Source organism: Rattus norvegicus, chromosome 17, assembly GCF_021556685.1.
Source record: "Rattus norvegicus strain SHRSP/BbbUtx chromosome 17, alternate assembly SHRSP_T2T, whole genome shotgun sequence".
NCBI classification, from domain to species: Eukaryota; Metazoa; Chordata; class Mammalia; order Rodentia; family Muridae; genus Rattus; species Rattus norvegicus.
In genome coordinates this window covers 49,195,160-49,217,128 of record NC_141550.1, presented here as the reverse complement: position 1 = coordinate 49,217,128, position 21,969 = coordinate 49,195,160, and the positions used below count along the sequence as shown (strand labels likewise).

At 39.1% G+C, this 21,969-nt stretch overlaps 1 protein-coding gene across 5 annotated transcripts in view; it reads left to right on the top strand.

The window, feature by feature from the left end:
* Positions 1 to 21,969, top strand: part of Aoah (acyloxyacyl hydrolase) — a 241,346-nt gene that overhangs the window by 34,564 nt on the left and 184,813 nt on the right. For 4 of the 5 annotated variants that reach the window (XM_087591334.1, XM_087591331.1, XM_087591335.1 and 1 more), the window contains one exon: positions 18,527 to 18,593. Coding sequence is in view for 1 of the 5 variants with exons in the window: in NM_001191940.2 (NP_001178869.1) it covers positions 18,527 to 18,593 (67 nt within the window). In the remaining 4 variants the exon portion in view is untranslated. Of the gene's footprint in view, positions 1 to 9,403; positions 9,506 to 18,526; positions 18,594 to 21,969 lie in introns of those variants that run through there. The other variant, XM_087591332.1, reaches the window with a different exon arrangement.

The following is a 21,969-nucleotide window of genomic DNA, read 5'->3' as shown; positions in this document are numbered from 1 at the left end:
GAGGAAGATGCCAGTAGACTTCATGACATACTCAGCACCAGCATTACCCCATTTGATGTTAGTGGGATCTTGCTCTTGGAAGATGATGGTGGGTTTCTTGTTGATGACAAACTTCTCATTCTCAGCCTTAACTTGGACTTGTCATGGGTAGAACCATACTGGAACATGTAGACCATGTCGTTGAGGTCAATGAAGGGGTCATTGATGGCAACAGTCACCACTTTGCTTGACCCAGAGAAGGCAGCCCTAGTAACCAGGTACCCAATATGGCCAAATCCGTTCACACCAACCTTCACTATCTTATCTACAGGACAAGGCTGACACTGCTCAAGAAGATGTAGCTGTCTCTAGAACGGGGAGGAGCAGAGAGCTGAGTGCTCAAGTTCTTGGGCATGTAGTAGTTTCAACTATATGGGTTTCCTAATTGAAAGAAAGGCTTTTTATGTTTTCAATTTCTTTGGTTTGGGTTTCTTCAGGGATTTCCTTTTATCTGTATTACTTTTTCATTGCCTGATACTTTACCTCCCTCTTGAATTCCTTCCCATCTCTGTGCATGGGGGTGTGTGTTGAGTAAACACCCAGGATAGCATGCACACTAGTGACGTGTTCTCACTGCACTGTAACACCCACTTTGATGTCATATCTTAAATCTCTTCCTCCTTCATCTTTATTTCTCCGAAGACAATGTATATTCTATTTGTTCTGTGTTCATTCTAGTTTAAACTTCATTTCTTTTATAATTTCTATTCCTTCCTGATTTCTTTTATTCCTTGTTAGAGGCTTCCTAACTTGGATTTCTTCCCTTTTTTCATGTCTTATATCATTTTATTAATGACTTCTCTCATTTTAAATGAGAGTTTTAATCTCTTCTTTGGCATGATTTCTGGCATGCCTTTACTATCTGTAGGACTGTTACTCTTTTTTTTCTTATAATAGCTTTGTATGGGAGTTGACCTAGATACATTTCTGTTGCTTAATTTTTTGTGAAATTAGTCTTCAAAAGCTCTTAGATAGAGGTGGCATAGTGTTCCTGAATGCTCGGAGCACCATCTCTGTTGCTTATTGCTCAAACTGTGCATCTTTCCCCTGGCCGCTTTCACCAGGAGCTTCTTTTAACACTATTTTTTTCTTGTTTTTTTTAATATTGGATATTTTATTTGTTTACATTTCAAATGTTATCTTCTTTCCTGGTTTCCCTTCTGCAAACCCCCTATTGCACTCTCTCCCCTGCTTATATGGGGTCTTGAGCCTTCACAGGACCAAGGAGCTCCCCTCACATTGATGCTTCAACACTATTTTTAAGCAGCTAAGCCACTGATTGTGGGCCCTGCTCAGAAGGGATCTGGAAGTCCAGTTCCCATAGTTTATGGGTATCATATTTCTCTAACTCCCTTATCCTAACCTTAACTGCTGTGGCTACATTTCTCCTGAGCTCAGTTGTCATCTTCTGGTTGGATCACTAAGCACCTAACACCATTGGTCTCTCCTTGGGAGCATATACAGATAGGTCATCTTTATATACATTCATGGAAGTTCCTAATTTTAACTGTTTACTGTGTTAACTGCTAGCTAATCTCTCTCTGTCTCTCTCTGTCTCTGTCTCTGTCTCTGTCTCTGTCTCTCTCTCTCTCTATTCTCCCCCACTCTCCTTCCCCCTCCTTCCCTCCCTCGGTGTGTGTGTGTGTGTGTGTGTGTGTCAGGGGTAGGAGGGGGTGGTGGTGTGCTGGGGTGCCACAGGGCTCAGAGAGATTCTGAAGCTCCACTGCTTCCCTCATTACCTTTTCAGTATTTTCCCTTGAAGCTTTTAATTTTACATCAATAATTAGGCATCACTTTGCAACATCCTGTTTTCATTCAGCATTATGTTTTTAAGATCGATATTCTTTAAGACAATGCCTCAATTGTTTATATAGCCATGTCTTTGATTTATACTACTATTTTTGGAGATTCAGACTCTACCCAAAGTCTTGCTTCTATAGTTTGGGGATGGTTTGAGTGTGTCTTGTACTGGAGGCTTGGTTTCCAGTGTGGTGGTACATTACATGTCACAGCCAAATACAGATGATTCAGCTGTTGGCATCACCCTGGGAAGCTCTGATATTATGGAGAGAACTAGCACCTAAAAATTGTTAGAAAAAAAGAACAGCTGTACTAGGCATTTTAGCATATATCTGAGCTGTCTGTTATTTGGACGGTTGAGGTTGTAGAAGCCATGAGTTAGTTCTAACGCACCTTGTGCACTATGTTAAAATACTGCTACAAAATAAAAAGCAAGTGGAAGCCAGTGAGATGGTTCAGTGGGTAAAAGTGCTTTCAGCACAAGCCTCACAATCTAGTTGAACCCCTAGAAGCCACATGTGCACCCTCACCTCATGTACCTACATGAACACGTACAAACACACACACACACACACACACACACACACACACACACACACCACTATACACATCAACAATAACAACTCTAAAAAGCAAGTAAGCAAGTTCCGGTCTATCTGTGTAGGTGTTGACTCCTTCCTATTCTATTGTGTTGCAGAAAAGAGACAGAAATGAATAGATGAGGCTACCCTATCTTAACCTCCTGCTCCCAAACAGAGATCTGGGCAAAAATGTCTCTCCACAAAGTATATACCACCATGTGTTGATTAGAGTGACACATTTCACATCTCTGGGTTAAAGAGAAAAACACTGCTACTGTTTTCTGAAGGAGGAATTGGTAGAGTCACAGACATCACTAACCCTGTCTGGCCACTTGACTGTTTCCATGTAACAGGTCTCCATGTAACATAGAACCATTTACACCTTGAGTTTGATTTTTCTAGGAAAAGCTCTTGTCCAAAGGTAAGAGAGTGAAAGCCTAATGAACAGAAAGCCTACCTATCACAGGAGGAAGAAAAGCAGACTATGGGGTTTGGACGGTTGTGTTTCCTACTCAACAGGAGAAACTCCAGTGAATAAAAAAGGCTTTGGGAGTCATTTGATCTTATCAGAAAATGGTGGACTTTTGGATGGAAACCAGGTGCTCCTGTTCAGCTTAAACAGCTGCACCACTTGATAAACTTAAAGGAAGGCTGTACATTTTATTCTGATTTAGTGACTATGCAAAACCTGCATAGAATAACTACGTGAATTATACAGAATAATGAAGAGACTGTCTCCTAGCTAAATATTTCTCCTAGAAAATGTAATAGGCCCAGCCTATAGTGTCTCCTTGGGTCTAGTATTGGCTTCTGCGTGATATAGCAAATGCAGAAGAAACAGATGATATCATGCACATAAAACACACATTCATTTAAAAATTGATTTCTAAGTATTCTTTTTGCCTCTAAAGCTAAACTAACACAGAATCCCAGCCTTAATGGTCATAACACAAGAGCCATGCTCTGGAGAATAATCTCTGCATTGATCACATAGCACTTTCGATGCCTGAGAGGACCAGTGTTTTTAAATTGTGCAACATCTTTCTGACCTTCGCTTCCACATGAGTTTTTACCTATGATTTGAATGAAAAGAAAAAGAAAAACAATTAAAAAATGAAAAAGGCATGATTGGTAGTGAGTTTCAGAACTAGATGAATGAAAAAAAGAAAAAGAAATAAAACAGGAAAGGAACATGACAGTTCCTAGGTTGATGGATGAGAAGGTTTATCATAGACCTGTGAGAGGGCACAGCCAGAGGCAGGAACATCTGGAAGAATCCAGAGTGGACATGACCACACTGAGCTGTGCCATGTGGGGAATCAGGAAAGGGAGAGAGCAGGGGAACTGCCTTGAGGTCCAAAGGCACAAGACGGCAGGTGACCAGAATGATTAGACTATACAGGGAAGACCAGACCAACCCCCTGATGAAGAGCTAGGATTAGGGATTGAGGTATGCCATTTGGGAGGGCACTGAGGGGCTGAGGGATACAGGAAGAATCTGGCAGCCATGTTCACTTTGATATGTTAAAGATGCACCTCAGCCATTTGTCCCAGGTTTGACACCTAACATGTTTCTCTTTAGAATGATCTGAGAATCATACATGGGGAATTAATTAATGGAATCTCTGTGACCAGCAGTCAATAGAACTTCACATTTTGAGTATCATACAAGAACTTCACTTCCCTTCTATCTCCATCAAATATGATAGGAAAGAACTCATATAATCTTAAAAGGAGCAAAGCAGCACATGCATCCTGGAATATGCAGCCACAGTGGGACTAATTGGCCTCTGTCTGTGTGCTTCAAGGTACTCACTAACAGTGATTAACAGTATCTGCTCTGCCTGAGATCGTGAAGGTATCAGACAAAATGTCCTTAGCATATTGAAATGTACACTACAAATAATATTGGCCTTCAGAATCTTTAGGAAGGCCTTTAAGAAAGGAAGTCTTTAACTTCTGCTGGACTGTTACTGAGCAAGGCAGTGACGGCCAATGTGAGCGTGACTGATAGAAGAGGTTTCATTTGCAAATACACATGTGTTTCTAGTGCATAAGGACTGCACAGTGATCCTTTGAAAGCCCCCCTTTGACTTTGAAATGACCATGTGTTTTTTCTATTATTGATGTGCTCATTCTCTAGATCTGTAGAAATATTTTCCTATCTGCTAGCTCACAAACATGATCCAATAGTAAAGGTTCTGATGCAGATCTTATCTTCAGAGTTAGGAATGTAGCTCAATAATACAAAAATGTGCCTAGTATGCACAAGGCCCTGGGCTTGTGTCCCATCAACACACACACACACACACACACACACACACACACACACACACACACACACATCTATACATGCACACGTATACCCACCTGATAGCATTTGCCTAAAGTATCCTCCACTATCTGGTGATACTAATACAGGCTAGAATGGACAGACATATATTTGTCTCAGAGTTGTGGAAGTCCAGAATCCAAGGGGATGAGCCAAGTGTTATGCTCCCTGCTGTGCCACCCCGTTACATGGCATTAATCTATTCACAGGGGCAAGAACGTCTCATTAGGCCCCAGAGACCAACACCATGGCATGAGGACAAACTTCTTGACACAGGAACTTCAGGGACACATTAGAACCACAATTAATTCCTATCAAAATTCCTATGGCAGTCACCACTTGGGTTGCAGTGACAATTGGTACCATCTAATTGTAGTTTCCTTGGTAAATCTATCTCTTGCCCAGAGGTTTTACATGTTTCTGCTCCTCATTCTCCCACGCTGAGCTTCTAATTTAGCTCTGGGAACATCCTCTTTTTTCCCACATGTAGTACTGCTCCAGGGGCCTCCTGAGTTAGCAGAATCACAGAATCCAGTTGAAGAAAGAGATTGCAGAGGGGCCTGCTCCAAATGAGAACCCTGCAGCTATTCGCTTTGAGTGGAGGAACACAATCACAGAAACACACGCCTACCGCTTCTCATCAAACCAAAGGGAGATGGATTGTCTCTGCCTCTTAGCCAGTAATGCAAGTTAATCAAAGAACACACTAATGTCATTTTTAAAATTGCTTTGCTCCAGGCTAAGCTACTTCAACATTAGCATTACTTTAAACATTTCCAGGCTGCCTCCCTCCTCATTTAATTATGAACTTCTCTTCAAAACATTCTTTAAACCATATGATGCTACAGTAAACACCACCAAACACCATGGCCACACTTTCATTTATTTCTTTTGTTTTTTTGTGAGACAGGGTTTCTCTCTGGGTGTTTTGGAATTAGCTGTGGAGACCAGACTGGGCTCAAGTTCATAGAGACCCATCTACTTCTAGCCCCTGAGCAATAGGATTAAAAGTGTGTCCCACCATGATTGGCCTGGTCACATTGTCAGACAAAGAAGGCAAAGTCTGTAAGGGGGGGGCACTTTACCAACTCTGAGGTCAGAGAGCTGGTGGTAGAATTCACGTTTCTTGAGTTCAGTGACATCAGAACATCTAGACCCTCTCCACAGTGGTAACCCCCAAAACAAACAGTATGGAAAAGGACAGTGGATATTGACTATTATGTTGAGATAAAATTCACATGTATTACAATTCATTGATTAAACCTGTAATAACAGTGGTTTTCTATATGTTCAGACTTATAATCCATCACCATGATTTCAGAACATTTTCACTACACCAGTGTTGTAGGCAACACTTCTAAAAGATAATGTTTATTTGGGGACTTGCTTACAGTTTCAGAGATTTAGTCCCGAGACAAACTGGATTTATCAAGCTCACCCTCACTTCCTGCAACAAAGCCACACCCACTCCAGCATGACCACACTTCCTTATCCTTCTAATCCTTCTCAAACAATTAGTCCCCTGGTGAATAAGCATTCCCATTTATAAGCCTATGGGACCATTCTCATTCAAACCACCATAAACTATACACACCCCTTAGCTATCATGCTCTAACACCCATCCTCCCCAACATCTAAAATCCACTCGTTTACTTCCTGTCTTTTATATCTATCTGTTATAGATATTTTATATAAATTGAACCACATAATGTTTGCTCATTTGTGATCAAGTGATTTCTGTCACTTCGCATAATTTTAAATATGATTTTAGAATTACATTCATGTGACATGCATCAGAGCTTCGTTACTTTTTAGAGCTGAGTAGTATTCCAGTGTATAGACATCAATGTTTTGGTTATCTGCCTGTTAGGTCACTCCAATGTTTGAACATGTATTCTGGTTTCCATGTAAGAGTAGAATTTCTGGATCCTATCAAAGCTTTTCTAACTTTATGCTAAATAATTTATGGAACTATGTGGTTAGTCACTAAAGCGTCTGCATCATTTTACACTCCACTACTGTATAATACTTTTTCACTTTGATTCACTTTCAACACATATTTTCAATTTATATTGTAACACATGGTAGATATGAACTGTATCTCACTTGAGTTTAGATTAAAAACAAGCATATTTGTGTATCTTTAAGAAAACATCTATTTAGATGCTTTTCATATTTTTAATTATACTATTTATCTTCATTATTAAATTACATTAAACGTTTATCTAGAAACTTCCATGCCATTTATAGCCAGCTAACTTACTTCTTCTTAATCTTGGGTGAACTGTTTATTAAACGAAGCTATCCTCCAAATACAGCAAAACAGTGTGTCCGTTTATTAGGTTCCAACTGTACAAATGTTCTAATGTGGCTAAATGTAGATCCTAGAAAGTCTTGGGTGTTACCAAACCTCTATAAATAACACTTATCATAGTATTAGCAACAACAAGGATTAGAGAACTTCATCTTTCCCAGACAAATATTACTATCAATCAACCTTTGAATCCATTCATATTCCTACAAAACCATTTATTCTGAGTATTTTTAAAGCTTTCTGATGTATTTTACTCACTTCAACAAGAGAGTAGAGTCAAGGAACTCTTGCCATTTTCTGGACCTTTAGGAATGTTTGGTTTTGGACCCCAGGACAAGGGACTATGGTGCTTTATTTTACATATCAAAGCAAACCTGGTATCCAGGTCCTCCCAGAATCCCTCAGTCCCCACCTGGCATACCCTGTCCCCAGCCCTGAACTTTCTATCCCAGAGGTTGGATGTCCCTCCTCCAAAGGCTTCTCCCTAAATAATCCAGACATTTGACTTCCTTCTCCTCCTTGTCCTTCTCCTCCTTCTCCTTCTCCTTCTCCTTCTCCTTCTCCTTCTTCGTCTCCTTCTCCTTCTCTTCTCTCTCTGCAAGTGTACCCTTTGTTTCTTTCCCTAACCCTCCTTCCCCATGGCAACTCTCCTTGCTTTAAGCCTTGGGGCTAGTGAACTTGCCTGAGAGCAGCTTCTCAACAAACCTGCCTTTAATATGATCTAATCTGGCTTGAACTTGCTTATTTTACCAGCAAAGACATAACCTATCATTGATTACTGCCCTAAACTGCTATTAGCTAGTTACCTGTTAGGTTTCAGTACTAAAACCATCCCCTGCCAAGACATTGAAGAGCTGAGTAGGAATGCTTTGCTACTATGACGAACAGTCAGAGAAGAGTGCGAGTCCCGCATGGCGTCTAAGGAGCTTCCTGACACCACTCTACCCCTGGAGCAGAGCCAGATGGATGTGGATCTTCATGAGTGCTGATGATTGCTATTGGCATGAGGCTTGTTTGTATAGTAATGTGCATATTTTCATGTCTTTCCTTCAAGGAATGCTCTTCCTGTTAAGCTTAATGACTGTGATAATTAGAAACATGAGTCTGGGAGGTGAGGATGTATTTACATTCCTTAGTGCTATGAATTTTGGGACAACCCTTAAGGCTGTGGGAAGGAACTCTGAAAGCACAAGTCAAAAACTATATAATTTCTCACCTGTGCAAAATATAAGGATGCAATATGAATTATATGTGAGTCTCTCTGGCCAAAAGAATGAAGGCAGCTGCACTAATGAGCCAGCTTGTCAGAAAGATAAAAGACAGACAGATTTCTGAGTTCCAGGTCAGAGTAGGACAGAACAAATTTTGATCCTGGTGTGACGGAAATAGTGATCTTGGAGCCAGATCTCAGAGTTTATTGTCTGTGCATACAAAGGCAGGCAGATTTCTGAGTTCATCTGCAATGTTTTTTGTTTTTTCAAATATGTCAGCTGCAGCAGCCATCTTCCAGAAACTCACCAAAATGACTAACACAATGGGAAGCGGGAGGAGTACTCACTGTATGTTCTCTAGGCTTTTTAAGAAACATGGAGTTGGTACTCTCATCATATACATGTGAATCTACAGGAAGGGTTATACTGTAGATATTAAGCCCCTTAGTGGTACCACAGAAAAACGAAGAGTCTACAATGTCACCCAGCATGCCATGGGCATCATTGTAAACAAGCAAGTTAAGAGAAAGATTCTGACCAAGAGGATCAATGTGTGTATTGAGCACATCAAGCCCTTGAAGAACAGAGACAGCTTTCTGAAGCAGGTGAAGGAGAATGATCAGAAGAAAAGGGAAACCAAAGAAAAGGCCAAGAGGGTCCAGTTGAAGCATCATTCTGCACCACCCAGAGAAGCACAGTTTGTGTGGACTAACACAAATGAGTCCGTTCCATACAAATTTATGGCCTAATATACAAAAAAGGAATAAAGGACCTGGACTAGAAAAAAATGTACTTGCCGTCTTTTCTAAGAATCAAGGGGCTAGGGTCATAAAATGCTGGTTCATGAATAAACAAAAGCAATGGGACTGACAATTGAATTAATATGTAACTAAAAGACTGGGCTTTGGTCTGTAAGAGCTGAGCTATCCAAAGGGAACTGCTTGGAGTACTGTCTAGGGCAGAGGGCAGTCAAGCAGAGAGCTGCCTCGGGCAGAGAGCTGCCTCAGGCAGAGCTGTCTAGAACAGAAATCTATCTGGAGAGTCATCTCAAGCGGAACACAGGCTATCAGCTTGTACCGAGATTTTCAAATCATTCTTTCACCGATCCCAAACATCCCTTCCTCAGGAATCTTTCCAAGCTGAGGCTGGTTCTTGGTAGAAGAGGCTTCTCACATAGACCCTGGGTCATTGAAGAAGCTTTCAAGGACAGACTCTTCCCTTCTTCCAGGTACAGAGAGGGAAATAACATTACAAGTGGACATTTCTTTTGTAACTCTTGGAAACAGGAATCTGGAGGGCAGGGCAAAACCTCTGAAGGCAACGAAGAAGTATGTAGTTTGGCAGATAGATGAGAATTGAGAAAGGTTGTGCTGTCAAAGAATTTCTATGAGAAGCAATTAATCAAAGCTCTAGTGCTAATTAAATTAGCTGATCATTGCCTAGGGAATGAAATCTCTGAAGAGTCCTGTGGAGGTTTGAATAGGTCTGGCCCCCATAGACTCACGTATTTGTTTGTCCCATAGAGAGTGACACTATTAGGAAGTGTGGCCTTGTTGGAATAGGTGTGACCTTATTAGAGTAAGTATGTCACTGTACGGTTAGGTTTTGAGGTCTTAATATGCTCAAGCTATGCCCAAAGTGACACACAGTTTCCTTCTGCTTGTAGACCAAGATGTAGAACTCTAAGCTTTCCAGCGTCTTGTCTGCCTGTATATTGCCATGCTTCCCACCATGATGATAACCTCTGAAAGTATAGGACAGACCCAATTAAATGTTTTTTTCTTTGTAAAAGTTGCCCTGATCATGGTGTCTCTTCACAGCAACAAAAACCCTAACCAAGGCAAGTCCTTTGGGGAGTCTCTGACTCTCTTATGATGTACCTAGAGAATAAACAACTTCATTTGGATTAAAATAGCCCCACAGCAGCAACCTTGATTCCAAGATAAGTTTCCCATTTGCAGTCTTTGAGTTGAAAAATTATTTCTAGACTCCTTACATCAAGATGAACTTCAGTGTTCTGTTTACCTAAGACAGAGAGTTGTAGACTCCTTCAGTCCAAAAGATCCCATGATTGTCTCCCTCCTCTATATGCTGTCTGAATTTCAAATGTTATTCTTGTTCTTTTAAACCCAACTCAACTTCTGTCTGAACTGGTTAGATGCCATATATACTTCAAGGTCATGTGCTCTTTTACGGCATTGATAAACCTTCAATATGGGTTCAATGCACAAAGAAAGATTTATTTCTTTATTTATTATTGGAGAATCACTTTCAAACACACTTTGAATTTTTAAAAAATTGTTCAAACAGATTAGCTCAAAGCATGAATTCATAAAGTCTCAGAATTCCAGAGAGAACTTACTCATGATCCCTTGAGGCAGCAAACAGTCTCAAGAAGCTGTTCCTGGTTACGGGGTGGGTATTCCTTGGGTCACGAAGTTCTGCTGTGCTGTGGATCCCACTGACTGAAGAAAAGTTATAAAAACATCTATAAAGAGGAAAATACTTCATACCTGTTAAATTAATAGTTTCCTTGGGCAATTATCTACAAAAAAGAATAAAGTAAAACAGAATAAGTAACAATTCATGAATCGGCATTCAGAACTAAAGCTAGTTCAGAGGTACTCATCTACCAGCCTTTACTGAGAGTGGAAAGAAGCAAGGTGGGGTTGGGGATTTAGCTTAGTGGTAGAGCGCTTACCTAGCAAGCGCAAGGCCCTGGGTTTGATCCTCAGCTCCGAAAAAAAGAAAAATCATTAGGGAAAGAAGCAAGGTGAAGAAACAATTTATTGGATAATTGGCCATAGTGCATCCTATGCATAACTTAGGTTCAGATATTGTACTCAGCTCCATGTTGATTTTGGTCTAATGAAGTTTGATGTAGGAGCCTGGTGTATATCAATTGATTTCCATGAGTTTTATCTGTCAGCTGTCTATTTGATATTTCTTGTTCTCTTGATGTTATCTTTGAGGAAATCCTGTCTAAAACAAAAGACACAAAGATTTATACCCATGTTTTCTGTGAAGAGTTTTATCATTTTAGCTCTTACGCATAGGTTTTTGGTCCATTGGGATAATTTTGTTTGTGTACTAGTATGAGGAGGATGTGTTAGTTACTTTTCTATTGCTGTATATAAAAAAGCACCATAACCAAAGCAACTTAAAGATAGACTGGTTTATTTGGACTTAAGTTCATGAGGGCTCAGAGTCTAATACCATAATGGCAGCAAAGTGTGGCAGCAAGTAGGCAGACATGATCCTGGAGCTGTAAGTTGAGAGCTCACATCTTAAGCCACAGCCAGGTAGAAAGGACAGTGAATTGTGAGTAGTGCATGGCTTTGAAAACCCTGAAGTCCACATTGAGTGGTGTACCCCCTTCAGCAAAACTATTGTCTTAGGGTTACATTACTCTGAAACATTAGGGCCATGGCAACTCTTATAGAGGAAAACATCTAATTGTGGCTTGCTTATAGTTTCAAATATTTAGCCCATTATCATCATGGCAGTATTCATGCAGGCATTGTGCTAAAGAAGAAGTTGAGAGTTCTACATTTAGTTCTATATCTAGGTTAACAAGAAACAGGAAGTAAACTGGCTTGAACTTCTGAGACTTCAAAGCCTGCCCCCACAGTGACATACTTCCTCCAACAAAGCCCCACCTATTCCAACAAGTCCATACTTCCTAATAGTGCCATTTCCTACAGACCAAACATTAAACACATCATTCTGTGGGTACCATTCTTATTCAAATCACTACAGCTTTACTTTCTAATCTACCCAAATAATGCCACTAACAGGAGATCAAATATTCAGATGATCAGGCCTGTGGGGGACATAATTTACTTTCTAATCTACCCAAATAATGCCACTAACAGAAGATCAAATATTCAGATGATCAAGCCTGTGGGGGACATATCATTTAAACCACCACAATGAGTAACTGCATTCATTCTTCTGCTTATAGCTGTGAGTTTTTTCAAATTCTCCCATCAAAATTGTCTTGGCACATTTAAGTCTTAACTATAGACTCAAGATTTCTAGCCCCTTCATTCTATTTCATTGGTCTACATGTCTCCCACTTTAATACCACACTGTCTTGTTGACTATAGTTTTGTAGGTTGCTAATTGTGAAGCATGAGACTTCTAACTTTGTTTTTCTTTTCAAGATTTAAAGCAAATCTATTCTGTGTCACGTATAGTTAGGATCAGTTGATCAGTTTATGTAGAGAAGTTACAATTGTTTTGGAGTAAAATTGAACTAGTAGTTCAGAATAAAGAACATTGCCATCTTAATACAATTAACCATGAACTCACTGATCCATCAACATGGTATGTGTATCTGTTTATTTTGGTCATCTTTAACTTCTTTGGATAAAATCATTTCAAAGAATATATTTGCATGTTTTTAAGAAAGTGTCTCATACAATAGCCAGGGTAGCCTGGAACTCACTGTGTAGCATAGATTGACCTTAAAATTATGACATTCTTACTGTCACGGGCTTCCAAGGTCTGGAATTACTGGTGTGCAATACACACCAAACTGTTTTTGTTTTTGTTAGTTTGCTTCCTTGTTTTTTCTTTTCTCAAATTTATTTTTTATTTTGTCAAATTTATTTCTAAGTATTAATTCTTTTTGATGTTATTATAAACAAAATAATTTTCTTAATTTCATTCTTATTTGCTCATTTCTACTTCAGAGAAAAGCAATTAGTTTTGCATTATTGGTTTTTTATTGTGCAATGTCATTAAATTCACTTATTGGTTCTCAACTTTTATTAATGGGTTCCTTAGGGTTTGCTACCTACATAATAAAATCATCTGTGTAATAGCTCGTTTGTCCTTTCTAATCTGGGTGCCTTGCATTTCTTTTGGTTAACAAGTTATTGTGGCTAGTATTTCCACTGTAATGCTTATGGGGAAAGGGTTCTGGCTCTTGTCATTAAATATCATGTTAGTAGTTTTGTGAATAGCCTTTATCAAATTGAAGACTTTCCCTTTACTCATTGTGTTCTTTTGCAGGGAGTGGGCGTTATCAAGCATGTGTCTAGTGTTCTGTCATATATCTTCTTCATCTATTGATGATAATGTGAGCTCTGTCCTTTATTGCTGTAGTGTGATATGATAGCTTATTTCAAATGTCACACCTTGCATTTTTGGAACAAATCTCACTTGGCCAATGTACAACTTTTTCTACATTGTTGTATTTGATTTGTATCATTTCTGTTGAATATCTTTGGGGTTATATTTACAAGAGATGTGGGGCTATATTCTTGAAGGGATATATTTTGATAATAGTCTCACAGAAGTTAAGAAATATTCTGTATCCTTCCATTTTTAGAACAGATGTGGTGAGTGAGACTTTACTAGTAGAGATTGATCATTATTTCAGAGGGTTTTTTTTGGAGAAGTTTTAGATTAATGTTTAAGTCGCTTTATGTGCTATATGTTTACTTAGTCTCAACACCAATATGACATTTTTCTCTATTTCTGATGATATCTCCTTACTCCATCTAATTTTTTCTTTATTGTCATATAATTTTTTTCAGTTCAGGGTTCCTCTTGTAAGTGTCATGTTAAAAAAAATCAGCCAGCACAGAAAGTATTCTTATTACTAGACATGAATATGTGTTGTGTGTGTTCTTAGACATTGATGCAGTGTAGCAACCCCTATGAGACTGGGTCTTCTTCTGCTCTGTAGCAAAGACTAATTGTTGAAGTTGAACTCCTCCTCCAAGTAAACAACAGAAAGGAATATAAGCTGTGTTTCTTTTTAACTCCAAAAGATAACTTTTTAAAAACAATTATTCACATTTTTTCATACAGTTAATTTTGATCTTCATATATCTTCTCCCCCTACTCCTTCCAGATCCTTCCTACCTTAATACCCAGGCAATTTCAAATCATCCTAAAAACAACAACAACAACAAAAACAGAAAAAAAAAAAACAACTACAACAAAACAGAAACCTCATAAAAGAAAATTAAGAGAAGCTTAAAAAGGAAATAAATATGATTTTAAAAGTAATAAAAGAAAACAAAAGGTGTGTGTGCTCATGCACACACACACACGCATGCATGCATGCATGCATGCACACACACGCATGCACACACACGCACACAATGTAAAGTCGAATTTGTATTGGCAAACTACTTCTGGGTACAATATCTTTCCAAGAGTCAAACTTCCCAGTGAAACCCCAATGGAGAAAACTGATATTCCCTTTGCTAGAAGATATTAATTGCCAACAAAGCTTGTAAGTTAGAGTTGGGACTTTGTTTCTACTTCTTCTTCTCCTTGCTGTGATTTTGTCTGTTTTGAACCTGTAAGGGTCTTGTGTGCTATCACAGTCTCTGGGAATTTATATGTGTATCAGTCCTGTTGTTCCTGGAAGACATTGTTTCCTTAGAGTCACCCAGCTCTGGTTCATACAATCTTTTCGCCTCTTCACGGAGCCTTAAGGGCAGGAGTGTAATAAAGACATCCCATTTAGGGTGGGGTTTTCCAAGGACTCTCACTCTCTGCATATCATCAAGCTGTGAGTCTGTGTATTAATTACCATGTATTACAAGAAACTTCTCTGATAAGCATTGGGTGATGCTCTACTCTGTGTGTATACCAATATGTCACTAGAAGTCACTTCGTTTCTTTGTTCATTTAGCAGAAGAATAGTAATATTGGTTTGGCTCTAGGCTCATGTTCTAAGTAGTGTTGGGTTCTTGGCCACTTTAGTAGTGTCATATATGGGTTTCATCTTATGCAATGCACTTTAAATTCAATGAAAAAAGTGTGTGATTACTCCCATAACATTTGTGCCACTATGCGACGCCATTATATGTTGAGACAGGTCACTGTTGTAGGACACAAAATGGTTAGCTAAGAGAAATTGTTTACTATTTTCACCTTTTCCTGCTCCCATTTAGGGGTCAAGCTTCTAGTTGTGGAGCGGCTCAATTTCTCCATGTTTGATAACATAAGTAAATTGTGTCTACACTAATAGGGTCTTACTATCATCTTGGAAATAACCTGTGATATTTGGATGAGACTCTATGAGACCCCTTTGGCCAACAATTCCACAAAATATAACCCTGGCACTGGAAATTTTACTTGGTGGCATATGCTATCTAGTTGGGGCATTGTCTTTCACATTATATGCTGACTTCACTTACTTTCTTTTAAATATGTTTATATTTTAGGAGGCTTCTACAGTGTAGGTTTCCATACCACGTAAAAAAAAAACTGTGTTAGTGTTAGTGGCTCCCTCCATTTCCTCCTCTATCATGCCCTCCCATCCCCTTGCTATGTAGTCTGCCTATCTAGTTTCCCCTGTATCTATTTATGACACTATACTTTATTACTCCTTCCTTGGAAGATTCCTCCTCCTTCTTGGTCCCTTACCTAACCTCTGTGGTTTTTGAAATTGAAACACTTATCTCTAAAATTTAAAACTGACATCCACATATGAAATAAAACATCTACTCTTTGAGTTTTCTTTGGGGGTTTTAGATCACATCACTCAGGATAATTGTTTCTAGATGTATCCACGTATCTGAAAATTTCATAATTTCAATTTTCTTTATAACTGAATAAAGTTGATGGATATCTAGGGTATTTCAAACTTCTAGCTGTTAGGAATAGAACAGCAATGAACATGAACGAGAAAGCATCTGTAGCAAGTCATTTAGGTGTACTGCCTAAGAATGTTATAGCTGGTTCTTGTGGTACTTCAATTTTCAGCTTTTTAAATAACCTTCTCACTGATTTCCATAATGGATACACCCATTCACACTCCCACCAGCAATGAATAAATATTGCTCTTTCCTTACATCCTCAGCATCATATGCTGTTATTTAGTCTGTTGATCTTGGCCATTCTGACTGAGAAAAGAAGAAATATCAAGTAGTTTTAATATATATGTATCTTGTGTGTGTGTGTGTGTGTGTGTGAGAGAGAGAGAGAGAGAGAGAGAGAGAGAGAGAGAGAGAGAGAGAGCTTATTGGATATTTTATGTATTTAAATTTCAAATGTTACCCCCTTCCCCTCTCTCCCAGGCCCTCCCCCTCTCCCCCAGCTTCTATGAAGATGCTTTCACTCCCACCCATCCACTTCCACCTCAAAACTCTGGTATTCCCCTATAGTTGGAAAATGAGGCTTCACAGGACCAAGGGCTTCTCCACCTATTGATGCCAGACAATGCTATCCTCTGCTATATGTACCTGGAGCCATTGGTCCCTCCATGTGTACTCTTTGGTTGGTGGTTTAGTCCCTGAGAGCTCTAGGGGGTCTGGTTGGTTGATATTGTTGTTCTTCCTATGGGGTTGCAAACCCCTTCAGCTCTTTCAGTTCTTTCTTTAAATCCTCCACTGGAGTCCCCATGTTCAGTCCAATAGTTAGCTGCAAGAATCCTCATCTGTATGAGTAAGGCTCTGGCAGAGTCTCTCAGGAGACATCCATATCAGGCTCCTGTCTGCAAGCACTTCTTGACATAAGCAATAGTAACTGGGTTTAGTGGCTGCATATGGGATGGATCCCCAGGTACGGGAGTCTCTGGATGATCTTTTCTTCAGTCCCTGCTCTACTCTTTGTCCCTGTATTTCCTCCTGTGAGTATTTTCTTCCCTTTCAAGAAGGACTGAAGCATCCTCATTTTGGTCTTCCTTCTTCATGAGCTTCATATGGCCTGTGAGTTGTTTCTTGAGTGATATATAATTTCTTGATGGCTAAGGATATTGAATATTTTGTGTATCTCAGTCATTCATGTTTCAATTTTTGAGTACTCTGTTTAGTTCTATACCTCTTTTAAAATTGGATTGTTTTCTTGATATTCAGGGTTTTAGTTCTTTGTATTTTCTAGATATTAATCATTTACCAGATGAGTAATTAATAAAGATGTTTCCCATTCTGTAGGCTGCCATTTTGCTCTGATGATGGTGTTCCTTTGCTGTACAGAAACTCTTTAGCATCATGAGGTCTCACTTATTAGATTTAATACCTGTGCAATCCATGTCCTGTTCAGAAAGTTCTTTCTTGTGACAATGAGTCCAAGTGTATTCCCTACTTTCTCTTCTATCAGGTTCAGAGCCTGGTTTTATGTTAAGGTCCATGGTCCATTTGAGATTGATTTTGATGTACAGTGATAGATATGTATCTATTTGCATTTTTATACATGGGTACATTTTTATCAGCATCACTTGTTCAGAATGCCATCTTTTCTCCAACATGATTTTCTTCAACTTATGAAAAATCAGTTATCCATGCTGTGTGGAATTACATCTTGGACATTAATTCAATTGCATTGATCAATGTGTCTGTTTTTATGCAAATACCATGCCTTTTTATTACTACAGCTCTTTAGTATAACTTGGAATTTTGTTATTCAGGATTGTTTTACTTACCGTTTGTCTTTTTTTTGTTTGTTTGTTTCCACATGAGATTTTTGTTTTTCAATTTTTGTGAAGAATTATGTTGGAATTTCTTGTGGGAATTGTCTTGAATTTGAAGACTGTTTTGGGTGGACGGCCATTTTCACAATGTTACTCCTACCAATCCCAAGCAAGGGAGATCTTTCCATCTTCTGGTGTATTTTTTAATTTCTTCCTTTAGTGTATAAAAGTTTTTATTATATAAGTTTGGTATTCATCCACTTGAAATGCTGACATTATCTTAAGATATTTCATTTTTTGAGGCTATTGTAAAAGCTTCAAATCAAAGTAGTTTCCCTTATTCTTTCTCAATATGTTTGTCACTCAACAAAAGAGATCTTAGCCAACATTTTTATATTCCTCTCTGTAAAAAATGAAATCTACAATTTTATAAGAAACTAATTATCTTCAAACATCTGGAGAAAAATAGTATTCACACAAATATCCTATGAAAAGGGTTACTTCTTATAGGTCTGAATATTTTACCTATGTGCATGTCTGTGTACCACTTATGTGCCTGATGCATGAAAAGTCCAGAAGTGGGTATCTGATCCCCTGGATCTGAAGCTACAGATGGACGTGAGTCAGAATGCAGAGCCTCTGGTCCATTGCCCAAATCCAGAAGTGATACTTTAATAGCTGTGGTAACTTTAAAATTACCAAATCATTGCTTTTCAGCCTTTTGGCTAAGATCAAGTGTAAAATTACCAAACCCTCAAACCTAATACTCAGTACTAATCATTTAATCTTAGTTCTTTATAAACACTGACTCATGTTCTAAGCTATGATAATAGATAAAATTTATTCTATTTACCTTTTCATTTTTCTTAGAAAAGCTGTTCTTGAAGCCCTCCTGCTATTTCTTGGTTCAAACATTTGGCTCAGACATCATAAAACTGTGAGTATAGTGTATAGTCATATATGATTATAGATGTATAGTATGGAATCCGGCTCTGTTTCTTCCCAAACACTTTGCACATAAGATTTACAGACAGCACCACCAACAAATAACCCTGTGCTATCCACTGCCTAAGCAGGTGGCTGACTCTGTCTCTGAGCCACAGTATGCTTCTCTCTTCCAGTAGCTTTCAGCCCTCTGTCCTCCAGAGTTCCTAGCCTATTCGCCTCAGTGCCTCTGTGCCACCTTTGTCTGCTTGCTTGCTTTCTTTCTCATTCTTTTCCTTCTGCTTTGATCACTCTTTGCAACACTGGATAGGATAAGAGGAATCATGTTCATGTTCATGACAGTCTCTCAACAATGATCCATATTACTCAACTTGAGGTTACAGTCTGTGCCCCAGTGCAGTCACTGGTCCAGACCATCCATCTCCAAGCCAATTAAAATGGCCAAGTTAATAGTAAAGAAGTAGAAAGGGAGGTTTGTTCAATGTGGCCACAATGGGAAGAGGAAAGAGATGGTAGCAATGCCCTCCAGTTCATCTTCTGTTTTGAAATGAGACTAAAGTTTAAATAGAGGGCCAGCGATGTGGACATCTAAGCCATTGACCCATCATTGTCTGGGCTTCAGTTTCATTCTGTGAAGCATTTTTTTTTATTAACTTGAGTATTTCTTATATACATTTCGAGTGTTATTCCCTTTCCCGGTTTCTGGGCAAACATCCCCCTCCCCCCTCCCCTTTCTTATCGGTGTTCCCCTCCCCATCCTCCCCCCATTGCCGCCCTCCCCCCAACAATCTAGTTCACTGGGGGTTCAGTCTTAGCAGGACCCAGGGCTTCCCCTTCCACTGGTGCTCTTACTAGGATATTCATTGCTATCTATGAGGTCAGAGTCCAGGGTCAGTCCATGTATAGTCTTTAGGTAGTGGCTTAGTCCCTGGAAGCTCTGGTTGCTTGGCATTGTTGTACATATGGGGTCTCGAGCCCCTTCAAGCTCTTCCAGTTCTGATTCTCTGTGAAGCATTCTTATAGGTGGTGAAAACTGGGAAATCTCTTTTCTAGGAAACAAGTTCCCCTCTGGCTACATCCAGGCTTCCAGTGTTTTCATTTTCCCAGCATGGGATTCCTGGGGAAATTTGCATTATCGAGATCCATTTTTAAATAATCTGATATGACAGTAAGATTGAGTGACACAAGTGTCTCTTTAAAATAGTTTCATTTCTGCCATGCTTACATCCATACATCCATATATGGTTTTCTCATGTTTGTGACTTATTTACCCAGTCTGAATTATATAACACGCACCCAAAACCATGCCACAAACAAATCATAGGACTGTGACAATAAACTGAGTCTAACCTTATAAACTCTTTTATCTTGCCTACTCCCAAGAATAGCATCTTAGGTTCTGTTCTGCTTTGTGTCCTCTCTCTCTCTCTCTCTCTCTCTCTCTATATATATATATATATATATATATATATATATATATATATGAATGACAGCAAGATGACTTAGCAGATAAAGGTAGTTATCACACAAGCCAGACCACCCGAGTTCCTGAGACCCACGTAAAGGTTGAAGGAGAGAACTGATTCCACAAAGTTGCCTTCTGAGCTCCATACCTGTGCCACAGCACATGCCTTCTTCATCATGCACACACAATAATAATAATATATACTATATTACATGATATGTATTATGTATAATACTTTAAAGTATATATTTTTAGTGTTATTATGTTTCACTTTTTATATATGTCATTTATGTACATTTATGATCACCTATATAGCTGCCATCACTATAGCACATTCACTGTGTCTGAATGATACTGAACTGTGTCTCTAAGTTGCTATTCATGTACTCACTCACTAATGGCCATGTAGGTTGTTTTCTGGATCCCTCCACATATATAGTACTCCTTTGAATACCTCTATAATGAATGTGCTTTTAGCCTGAGAGTTGGGTGTATAATGGTAAAGCTCAAAAGACAATGTCAACTCCTACAATAGCATAACCTAGAGCCAGAGAAGTTTAAAAACAGAAGCGTAAAATCATGCAGATCTGAGAGATGATCAGTGCACCTTGTGTGCACCTGTCTCTATTAATACAGAACTCATCTGTTACTAGAAATGGTTTATTCTGGATTCTGACTATGAATGCAGAAGGAACCCCTTTACCCAATACCCCAATTATTATTATGATCTATGAATTAAAGTCAGGCCATGGGCTTGACAGTTGTCCTTACATTTCAAAATCTACCAATCTATCTATTTTTACAGGAAAAAAATAGTGTGTTTTTAATGTAATCCTAACTATGGCATCACCTTATATAGTATTCTTTAAGATCTGCACTTCCTTCTCAGGATTCTAACTCCATACACGAGTCTTCATGAACTGGCCCTAATAGCCCATCCAAACATATCCCTTGCTACCTCCCAGCATGCCACATTCCATAGTGTTTTGCTCACACTACAAGTTGCTTCTGCCTAAAGACCTTTACAATTGTTTCCTGTGTTTCAGACACCTAAAACCTATCCCAGACACATCATCCTACTTCTTTGGACCCCTAGCTCTTGGTCACCTCTTCTGGAAGTTTCCCTGATCCTCTCCAAGCTAATATGAACATTCCACTCTTACCACATACAAGAAAATTAGCACACACACATTCACAAATGCACCAACAACATGCTGTGCAAATCTCCAGAACAGCACTTAGGACTTGTGTTTATCATTTAATTACCACTCTACTATAATATGGAAACTTTTGTTTCTTTGGAAAGTAAGTTAGGTCAAATGATGGTTTGCTGGGGCACACAGGTTAAAGGATGTCTTGCTAACACAAACACATCAAAGACTGTTTTCCTGAAGCAGATACACAGGAAAGGATGTTTTGATATAGCAAACATGTGAAAGGACCAAGGATGAAGGAGTATAAATATAAGCCCACATACAGTGGAAGACAATCATTGAGCTTTGGTTTGGTTTGCTCTGCCTTGCTATTCTTCTCTAAAGACACACATTTAACATAGCGTTGTTGAGCTCAATTTGTGATAATTTGCCCAAGAACTCATGAGATTCCTGAGGCAGCTTGTCATGTCTGCGGCCTCGCCTCAGGCTAGTTAGTGAGCATGGAAGTTTCTTCAAGATTGAACTACACCTGCCTGGTGTCTGTTTGCTGTAAAGACTGAAGTGTAGCAGCTAGTTAGTGCCTGGAGTCTGCCTGCATAGAGGACTGTTCTGCAGCTGCTAAGTCGTGTTTGCTGTTTGCTACAGGACTGAACTGCAGTCAAAGAAGATCAAGTTCACCCCCAAAGAAATATTGCTGAACAGATCCACTTCCCTTTTATCCTAATAACTTTTCTCTTCCACTATCTTTG